Source organism: Microtus ochrogaster, chromosome 8 (genome assembly GCF_000317375.1).
Source record: "Microtus ochrogaster isolate Prairie Vole_2 chromosome 8, MicOch1.0, whole genome shotgun sequence".
In the NCBI taxonomy this organism is placed as follows: Eukaryota; Metazoa; Chordata; class Mammalia; order Rodentia; family Cricetidae; genus Microtus; species Microtus ochrogaster.
In genome coordinates, this window is record NC_022015.1 from 59,689,331 (window position 1) to 59,700,508 (window position 11,178).

The 11,178-nt window shown below is 38.6% G+C and overlaps 1 protein-coding gene across 2 annotated transcripts in view; it reads right to left on the reverse strand.

Annotated features, from left to right (window-relative positions):
• Positions 1 to 11,178, reverse strand: part of Prkg1 (protein kinase cGMP-dependent 1) — a 1,110,226-nt gene that overhangs the window by 9,306 nt on the left and 1,089,742 nt on the right. For both annotated transcript variants that reach the window (XM_026781031.1, XM_013348063.2), the window contains exons 13-16: positions 8,704 to 8,845; positions 7,368 to 7,531; positions 4,466 to 4,588; positions 4,318 to 4,380 (exon numbers count right to left, since the gene is read on the reverse strand). In XM_026781031.1, the coding sequence (XP_026636832.1) occupies positions 4,318 to 4,380; positions 4,466 to 4,588; positions 7,368 to 7,531; positions 8,704 to 8,845 (492 nt within the window). The remainder of the gene's footprint in view (positions 1 to 4,317; positions 4,381 to 4,465; positions 4,589 to 7,367; positions 7,532 to 8,703; positions 8,846 to 11,178) is intronic.

Sequence of the window (11,178 nt, forward strand, 5' to 3'; positions counted from 1 at the left end):
ACACACACACACACACATGAACAAAACACTTAGGAAATCTGGTACACTATAAAAAGACCAAAGATACAAATTTAGGTGTAGATGAAGAAACCCAGGTCAAAGGCACAAAATAGATTTTCAATAAAATCATAGATGCCCATTAAAGGGCAGGAGGCACGAAGAGCCCCACACAGACAAAACCAGAAAGAACCTCTCCATGTCACATAATAACCAGCATACTAATTTTTTTTTGGCAAAACATGACAGGACAAAGAAAGAGAACTGAAAATATCAGACAGAAGAAAAAGTCATGTCTAAAGGCAAGCCCGACAGAACAACACTCGCCTTTTCAGTGGAGACTTCCAAAGCAGAAGGGCCTGGACAGATGTTCTACAAGTGCTAGACCACAGATACCAGCCCAAACTAGTCCTACCCTCCCAAGGGAATTACGGACTTTCAGCTCTAATGATGGATGCCTTTACAGGCGACATTGCCCTAGTTTTCTTAGCAAAAGCCTTCAGTCAACATTGAAGTGTCCCAGAAAACTCCAGACAGGTTAAAAATGTCAATTTTCTTTTCATTATTGGGGCTTTGTTCTTTGCCTTAATCAATAACTTAGGACGACTTACTAACTAGACTTGTATGGTGTTGATAAGGATGACCCTAAGCCACAGGGATTCTTATCAGACCCAGCACTGGGAAGTTTTCATTTAGAAAAGCCTTGTATCTTCCACGTAGCAGAATAAGACAGCATGAGGACTCTTCACTTAAATACTAGGGGACACTTGCAGCTTGCTTCTGCAGCTGGTTCCTACAGTGTGTGAATAGCTAAGATGTTCACAAGCGGTAGGGGTTGTGGCAATGCTGGTAGATTATAAACAGATGCGGCTCTAATACACCTGTCTCAGAACCAAATGTAAGTTCACCCCATAGCAAAGCAGAGAAAGCGCAGGCCACAGACTGACTGGAAATGCCTGGTAAACTCAAGGCAACAGAAAACTCTTGTTCAAACTGTTCAGAAGAAAAGTACTCAGGGACTTCGTGATTCACGCCCCCTGGGAAGAAAGGCATTAACTGCTCTTGTCACTTACGTCTTTGGAGCTAAAGGATCATAAAGTCTATAATCCAAACAGTCACAGTGTCCTGTCTGTTTTATCTCCATAATCACTAAGGAGGTGGAACTAAGCACCTTTCCTTAACTCCTTACAAAGGGCCAGTATGTTCAGAGAAAGAGATTGACAACGAGATCTTACTCAAATGCTTCCCTGTCAAGAATGTATTTCCCATGTGTGCTGTCAGCTTCGCATGGTGGATAGAGATCTAATCACACACAGGCTGAGATAACTCAAAATGCCATATATTTTATAAAAATTGTCCCTCCTGAGACTCCCTAGCTTCAATGATATCCCGAGAACATTCTACTTAAAGCTGTAAATTCTGTAAAGCTCTAAAAATTCTCTTCAAACAAGAAATAATAAATAAATGAGAATCTTAATATCACATCTTCCTAAATGCAAAGATAAATTCCCCCTTACAAATTTGGCATTTTGTCATTTTTGAAGACACAGTTAGCATATATAATCAATGGTCCAAACCTCACACTGTTTTTTTTTTTTTTTGTAATGTATTTTACACTGGATTCCTTCTTGGAATTGTTCTTTTATGCTTGACCATATTCTCAGTATATAACTATCAGTAGGTTCTATGGCAGCCCAAGGGTTCTGGCTTTGAAATTCAAAAGGTATCCTTGAGGAGCTGGAGGGGGAAATATAGGATGGATATGATCATATTTCATTGTGTACATATATGAATTTCTTAAAGACTACATTTTCTTTGAAAAGATGATAAGGAAGGTGACCCTCAATATTCTGATAGCAGCACATGGAGAACCCACACCCTTCATTATTAGAGTGGAGCATATATATCTGATAGGTTAGGCTTTGTGTTGTGTCCTCAGTCCAATCTAGGTCAGAATCTGACTTGTTTCAATCAGTTACTAGCATCTTGATTGTCAGGTATCTCATGAATAAAGAGGCACTGTTGTTTTTCTTGCTAACATTAAATATAACAATCTATGTTATACTTTCTCATTTATATGTTTGCTGTCCCGGGTAACCATACTGTCCCTTATAGATTTCCATGGGATGAGGATCCTCCAGGGTCCAAACTCAGACATTCTTATCTCATTTTTAGGTATCGTAGGTTGAGACTTTAGCTGTCTGGATGCTTGATGTTTGCATCCCTGTTCAGAGCAAAGACATTTTAAAATATAGACCTTTGAGCATTATCCACCACTAAGTTTAAGGGATCAAAGTCTCGGGAGGAAACTAAGGTAAGACTGGAAGAGAAGATTGAAAGGACATGAGGAGGAGAAGTAAAACTTCACTCCAAAGTCTGGTCAAAGCTCCCGGCTAGACCAGAGTCAAGAACCATTTGCTATGAAGATTACCTACATAGACACAATGTTACTGTTACACAGAGCTGTTAAAACAAGGAATCTGCTTAAGGCGTAAGTATACAGGACCTTTCTCCTTTCCCACTTGTAAGCCTACAATTAGCTATGGCTCTCACTAGAAAGCCCATGTATAGTAAAAGATGTCTTAAGGCAGGCGCGATCATCTGTCCTGTTGCAGAAGCACAGGCTTTATTAAAATTAATAAAAAGGGAGGCATTGTGGAGGCCTAAAGAGGCCAAAGGTCAGAGAGTTTTGGGACTTGTTTTCAGTTCGAGGTTATTGTGCTTTAACTCAAAGTTTTCATCTAGTTGTAAATCAGAGTTCTGCTCTCCTAAGGCTATTGTAAACAGGTGTGGCTAGTTGCCAGACCCCTTGCTCCCGAATTAGGGAAGTAGCTGGTCCCTACCTAAAACAAAAATCTAAGGAACCAACTAGGTTCTTGTTCCCTTTATGGAAATAACTTGGGATTCCACCCAGGGAGTGGTTTGCCTGGAGAACGTTTGGTCTAGGGCAGGAGTCAGGGCATGAACGTACCCCACGACTTTCAATTTGTATGTTAATGCAGTCCTTTCCTTCTACTCCTACCTTTTGATATCAGGGGTATATTAAGTTGTTGGAAATTAAACACGGGTGAATTTTCGGGACTCACTGAAATTCCCTCACAATACAAAAAAAAAAAGTCTTAATCCCTCTTTGAAACCCTAGTAACTCAATCCTGGTAAGTTTTATTTTATCCCATGTCTATCTTATCCCAGTTATTTCAAGAGCCACCTCATATTTTCATTTGAAAAAAATTAGGGAAAAATTAGGAAGAAAGGAAACAAAAAGATTCCTAGCAACCTTTGAAGCTATCACTTGGTAGCTGATGTGGGGGTGTCATATATCAATCTGTTGATTTCATTGGTTAAGCAATAAAGAAACTGCTTGGCCCTGATAGGTTAAAACATAGGTGGGAGGAGCAAACAGAACAGAATGCTGGGAGAAAGAAGCTGAGTCAGGGAGTCGCCATGATTCTCCCACTCCAGACAGATGCAGGTTAAGATCTTCTCTGGTAAGCCAGCTCGTGGGTTACACACATTATTAGAAATGGGCTAGTCCAGGTGCGAGAGTTAGCCGAGAAAAGGCTAGATATAATGGGCCAAGTGGTGTTTAAAAGAATACAGTTTCCATGTAATTATTTCGGGGCATAAGCTAGAGCTAGCCATGTGGGTGGCCGGGTGCCGGGGACGCAGCCCCGCCGCTCATATTACAACAGGTAGCCATCGAAATTGAACCCATGGCTCTTGCTAAGACACCCGAGTGTGTCACCGTTGAGAAAGCCTACATCCATACTTGGGTATGTCTTTCTGAATGCTTACACTAGAAATCCCTTCCTAATAACTTCAACTCTGCTTCATCTTCGGCTGACCTGAAATGCAGGGCTCTCCTCAGCGAAGTCAAGAGTCCCATTTTGGCCCGAATAGAGAAAGCCTAAGAAAGAGCTTGAGCTACTCTAAGAGGGCTATGGGGCTGTGTCCCTGTCTCCTACTCCCACTGCCGTCAATGATTAGAAACCTCTTTATGTAGCTCTATCTCTAGATTTGACCTTTAATTAAAAAAAATAGGGTATGATTTAGGGAGCAATTTTGCTTTCCTCATGCAGCAGAAAACAAAGTTAGAAATATACATGTTTTTCTTTGTTCCAAGGGGTACAACAGATAAATACTGGTTAGAGTTAATGGAGAGAAACTGAGTCAATAGATTGCTGCATAGAAATGAATAAATTTCCAGGTACACATAGAAAAGATTAGAAAAAACTGAATGTTCTGACCAATAACTAAAAACTTACACTCTGGGGAAATTTGATATGTTTTTTTGAATTATATTTAAAAAAAATCACTTACTTGTGTTTTTGAATGTCTTTCACTCCGTTTTTCAAATTTCCTAATCTTTCTGATGGGTTGTCCCTGAAAATGAAATAATCGTCATGTGAAAAAAGCCGGATACTTGGGCATTATGATTCTTTTAAAATGATGCACTTCAAATACTTACCTGCATAGTTTTTTAATTAAGTTAGCAGCATTTTTTGCAATCTTCTTTGGAAATTCTATCATGTCAATCCCCCGCAGGATGATGTTATAGGTTTTCATCGGGTCTGGGCCTGAGAAAGGTGGACTGCCAGGAAGAAGACAGAAAGAGACAGGGCTTTTTACTCACTGAATAGGAATTAGAAAGTTGTTACAGCCACACGCATGACGTCAGCTGTTTTGTGGAGGGGACTGTATTAGTTATGACGCTGGAATGAGGTATGCATTATGCTAGCCGCAACAGAATGCGAGTTAGAAAATAACCAAGCACTGTGGAAGGCTTCCCGGGCCGCTCTTTAGCAAAACCCTTGCTGGCTGCGGCTTGTGCAATGGTCCCTCTCACGCCCTTGTTAGTCACTGTGCTGTCTCCCGAACTCCACATGGCCTCAAGGGTGGCACTTGGGTGATTATCATATACTTGACAAATTCTTTCTTCAGAAGTTACTTTCTGGGTTTATACCCCTTTGGGGAATAAATCTTAAGAATGATTTTATTTTATTTATTTTAATAGGAGCTCATATTCTTCACTTTTTTAGGCTTCTCTTATTTGCGAGTGTCTTTCTATTTACTTTAGTATATCATTAGCTAGGGATTGCGGCTTTACCTGCCATTCAAATGGATACACATGTGATTCTGTTTAATCTCTTACTGTCTGCACTTTATGTGGTATTAGAATGGGATAGCCTTTTTTCATTGATTTTTACTGAGCTCTACATTTTTCTCTGCTCCCTTCTCTGCCTCTCGCTCCCCTTCAACCCTCTTCCAAGGTCCCCATGCTCCCAATTTACTCAGGAGATCTTGGAATGTCCTTTTTATTCTTTTGAGTTAACTTGCCAGTTTTGATCTTGTTTCAAAAATAAAGACTCAAATACTAAGTCTTTTTGTGATTAGTTTAGCACTTTTTGGGGGGTTGGGTTATTTCTCTGTGTTACAGTTCTAGCTCTTGTTTACCAGGTTGCTTTGAACTCACAGAGATCCCCCGGCCTGAGATTAAAGGTATAAAATCCCAAGTGCTGGAATTAAAGCCATGTGACACCACTGCCCGCTTAAAAACTTTTTTATTTTTTAGTTTTAAATTTAACACTTTCTAACTGGTGCTTTTCACATTTGTGTTTATTTTAGACAGCCAAGTAATTTATTAGAGATGCCTTTGTATATTTTAAAGATGATGCATGCTTAATCTACACTAAGATATTCATAACACTACGAAATGTTATTTAGTAGAAAATAGCTATATAATGCCCCAAATATTAATAAGCAACATTTGATGAACATGATTTCATAAAATTATTTGTCTGCACAGGCACTGACAGGATTATACTGCATATTTTTTTTAAATGCAGATGTGTTCAACTTAGTTTTGCTTCAAGCAGATATGTTAAAAATATGTTAAAAAATACATATTCAAAGTTATATGCTTTGAATATGTATTTTTTAACAACAATATCAATTTCTAAAATATTGTTCTAAAATAAAGGAAAGATATCTGAACTTTGAGTTTTGTAATGTTATGCTTCAATTATTAAAAATATTTGAGATCATTAATTTTGAATGATGAAAAATAAATGTATCTATAGCTTTCCTTCCATGTTAACTTTACTGACATTGGTATTAAAATGGTCAAAGAATATAGTATTTACACTCTCTTCAATAACATTTAAAATATTTCGTCTAAATTCTAATTTATCATATTAAACACAACAACACTCCATTTGCCAGTTTCTCTGTTGCTGAGACTCTCACAGATTCACTCTTTTACTGACTTTACCAGTCAGTGTTTGTGAGAAAGGCCTCCGTGAACAATATCTATGTCATGTTTTAAGTATAGGAATAGCCTTTCATGTAAACTACCCTGGCTAAATTCTTTTCTTCATTGGGACTACACGGTTATTGGGAAGCCATCTTTTAACATTAAAGGTGATGAAGAGAAGCTGGGGCCTAACTGCAACCCTAATTTTCTCATGGCCAGCACCATGCATGCATCACGTTTTTGTGCCTCTGATATCAATTCCTCAGCACCGAGTTTAGAAAATTGGCTGCAGATACATCATGGTGTTGTTGCTCTGAGCATTCTGCCAATGGTAACACCTAATAGTGAGATTTCTGAATCATCGGTTACTCTTATCTTTCAATTTTCTTTGAGGAAAGCCATGCTTAAAATGTCCCCTCTCTCTTCATCTACATTCTAATCTTCCTGCAAGGCCTAGGCAGTCTTAGCCTTACATTGTACAGAATTATATTGTACAGAAGCCTTCTGAACTCCGCAGGCCGTGCTGACCCCGGGTTACTCAACGTCTTTAGCACGTACCACGGTGGGACATTAATTTTTCTTACAGTAGTATTGCTTGGTGAACTCGTAGCCTGTCTTATGTTCTTCGGTATTCCTAATGACTGTTGGTTATAATATTATGATGAACAAATAGCTGACATTTCAGCTATTTCAATACAAAGCCTGCAAGCCAGTCCTCTTATTTCCAAGGAAATCTGTCCATAGAATTATTTACATGATTATCATTTCTTGTACTGTATGGTCAGCTAAATGACTAGTGTAACAAATCCCAAGAAAACTCGATCTCTCTCTATTATATATATATACACACACACACACACAAACACACACACACACACTCATATATATATACACATGATGCAGCAATGACAAGATTAAAGTTGGTGTTGTATTGTTTGCACTCAAGTGATCTATTTTGCTGCTTTCTTTATGAATATGTGACTATTTGCAATAATAACTGAAGCTGAGTTCCATGGTATAGTGAGGTACCCTGAAGATCATCTACTCAGAGTGCCAAAGGCAGGAGTGCACAGCTGTCTGAGGCTTCTTGTTCGCAGTTCCCTGGAAATGTCCATACCTGCCAGTCAGAAGCTCATACATTAGGATTCCTAGCGACCAATAGTCAGCTGAAATGTCATGACCTTTGTTCAGGATGATCTCTGGGGCTACGTATTCTGGAGTCCCACAAAAAGTCCATGTTTTCTTTCCAAATCCTATTTTCTTTGCAAAGCCAAAGTCAACCTTATGAAGAGAGAAAGCAAGACACTTAAGCTATTTATGATCAAGCTGTAGAAAAATATGCATTTAGCTGAGCAACACTGATAATACCAAAAAGGAAAAGTCATTACAGTCCTGTTTTCTAAAAGGAATCATGTATGTTGCAAACACAGATGCCCTGTTCAAATTCTGTTCCAATGAGAAAAGGGAAACCTGAACATAGATACAATTAAAACCATTAAAAGAAAAGCCTGTTTCTAGAAACACATTTTCATCTTTTCTATGACCTCTCCTCCCCCCGAATATTGGCTGTGGAATAAAGAAAGAATTTCTCCTTTAATGAGGTGGAGATACAGGTGGGCCATTATAAAAGTTCTCCTAGAATATGCATGCTATCTTCTGATGTATGAAGTTGACAGCTCCAGTATTGAATATACTGTTGAAGGAGCAGAGTGGCACAATTAAGAGAGCATTATTCTACTCCTGGTAAACAAGTAGATAAAACAAAAATCTATCCTCTTTTTGTGGAACGTTTTGGAGGAGATACAAATACAGAAAACCTTCTTTTTGCAAAGTGATTTGGTTTAGATTCAAATAGTTACATGCTGTTGATACAGATGTATCTAAAGCCCATGCCTGGGTAACACTTCCAAAAGTTTACAACTAGAACCAGGTACCAATGGGTTTAAAGCCCATGAAAGATAGACAATATTAAATAAAAGAGCTTCTCTTATACAGAAGCCTCTCTTGCCCAGTAGTTAGTGTTATCACTGTGAACACAACTTAGATAATATTACCTCAGAACTCATTCCTCAAGACATTATTCTTAAATATCAAATACTAAAACGTCCACGGTCTTGTGTAACACTAATTTTCACTGCATTTAGATGCAGAAAGCAGGCTAGAAATACAGAACAGTATGTATAAGTGCTTTCAGATCTATGAATACATGTTAACAATGGCATTTTCAGAAGTTGTTAGGACACATGCTTTGTGGGGCTATTATTAATTCAAATGTAGCCAATTTAATTTCTCATAAAACTTTACATAATTTGAGATACATTGTATTAGGAAACTAAGGTGCTCACACTGCTTTCAAGAAGTTATAACACTGAAATGGAAAGTATTTTGTGTTAACAAATGAACAAGAATACGTTAGAACTCCAGGACACAACTGTTGTGTGAAACACACTGACCAGCTTGGCATAACCTCGGTGATCTAGGATCAGATTTTCTGGCTTGAGGTCCCTGTAAATGATTCCTTTGGAATGCAGATAGGCAAATGCTTCTACCACACATGCTGTGTAAAATCTGGTTGTCGAATCTTCAAACGAACCCCTGAAAATGGAAAACGCGATAAACAGTGTATGAGAAATTCATTCTCTAGGAAACTGATTAATGTGTATGTGAGTTCATTATATTTCTGCAGCAAAGTTGGCTCAGAGGCAGAGGTCTAACTGGCTCCATATTACATGATTTTCATTCCATTAGGAGGATCGTTTTATCGGCCCCTTTGAGTGGGCCAGTTAAATCTGACTTCCTGAAAGGCTCAGGAAAGGATCAATAACATTAAGTTCCATGGACTTTGTGGCTTCCTCTAAACAACCCACTGCTATATAAAAAGTGCAGAGTCCCAGCCGTGGGAAGAAGAGTCCTGTATTAGCACTTGTACGCTATTGCTTTTCAAATGAGAGGTTATTTTGATTAATTGATTATTGTTTATTCTTTTTACTTGGGATCAAACCCAGTTAGTTCTCCATATATATGTATATACACTTGCCAAGTCCTATACCATCTAGCTGTATCTCTAGTCCAAAGAAGTCATATTAAATAGAGTCACCTTCAATAATAAGCCTATATATATATATAATTAATACACGATTTAAGTATTTGGATTTTTCATGGTTACTTTTAGCAAATTTATATATGAATCTTTCTAAAGAGTGTAGATAGAGTTCTGGTGAATGTGCAAAGGAAAAAGGCCAAAGTTTACAGAGAGCCACACCATGGGGCTGCAACACTGCCAACCTTCTCACCTGCTGAATGCTAGGTCTCTGAAGCCTCTGCCACCAAGACAGCGTCTACCTCCTACACCATTGCCTTCTTATCAGTAAGACATGGGACTAAAATGCAACTAGAAGAAAAAGTGCCTGGAAGGAACTGTTAAATTCCAACATTTAACAAGAAAGTATTTTCTCTGTCTCTCTGCTTCCTGTCTTTCTCAGTTTCATCTGTATGTGTATGTGTCTATATATACACATGTTTTATTGATTAAAATAATAATAAAAGAGAGCTCTAAGGTCATTCCTTGTCTCTAAAGCAGAACTTTTATACTTCTTTATTCACTGCACTTAAGATAAATGTCTTCTTTTTTTTTCTTTCTCAAATACTGAGGTTCAATTGAATATGTAGTGGCATTTCATTTATATTTTAATAAATAAAACATGCCTGTAGATCAGAGAGTAAAACAGTTCTACTGGTTAGCTTTACAGACCAGGTAGTGGCAACACACACCGTTAATCCCAGTAGCTACACTAGTTGCCATAGAAACTGGGTGGTGCATACCATTAATCCCAGTGGTGCGTCCCTTTAACCCCAGCCATAGAGAGAATTATAAAACAGCTTTCAGTCTCATTCTGAGACTCCTGGAGGCAGGATCACCATTTCAGACTGAGGTCAAGGTAAGAGCCAGTGGCTGGCTGTTTTGCTTTCCTGACCTTCAGGTTGAACCCCAGTATCTTTCTCTGAGTTTTTATCAATTGTGCTTTATGAATAACTTCAGAATTTATGACTGTTAGTTAGAACTTTACAAGCTCTGGAAGTAACTGTGATAAAACAGAAGGTACCACCACTTCAGGTGGTGCCCAATAAATAATGGTGCAGGATCTTGCTCGTAGGTGGGTCCCTGATGCCTGCTTCCATTTTGGTGACACCTGCTTCTTTTTAAAAACTTGAGTAAAGTCTAACAACCTGAACATTGGAATGTGGCTACATATTTACAAAATTCATCTGCAAGTCCAAGCCTAAAGCAGATGTCTTGCAGGCAGTTTTTATTTAGAATACTATCTATGTTCAGCTGTGCAGACTTGGCTTACCTGCTGTATTCACTGAGTAGTTACAAGCAGTGGGCGTGAGCACAGCTAAGCCAGGTATGAGAGCATATAGCTGTAATGCCAATACCTGGGAGGCTGAGGCAAGAGGTCAGCCTGGACTGTAAGGAGCCCTTATCTCAAACATGAATCCTACAAATAAAATTCCAGATTGAATTAATCTCTGGGTGTGAAGACATTTACTGCTCTAAATGTCAGAACTTTAGCTCGCATTGCTAAATTTCTACCATTGTCCCAGTGAGAGCTGAGGGACACAATTGTGACTTCTAAGGGTGGAGGAAGCTCTCTTGAAAGAACCACACCCATCGCAGAGTGAATGATGCCTTAGGCTACACTTGCCCTTCGAGGGATAGAAAACCTTGGCAGATCTAAAAGTCTGCAGTTCTGGAGACTGGAAAGGGATTAGAACATTCATTGTCTTGAGTTCCCTTTCTCCTTTGGTCTTAAAGTTTAAGCATGTTTGCCTATCAAGAATGTAAGATTCTTTGAAATTAGATGCTTTAATTTAAAAATAAGCATACACACACACACACACACACACACACACACACACACACACAC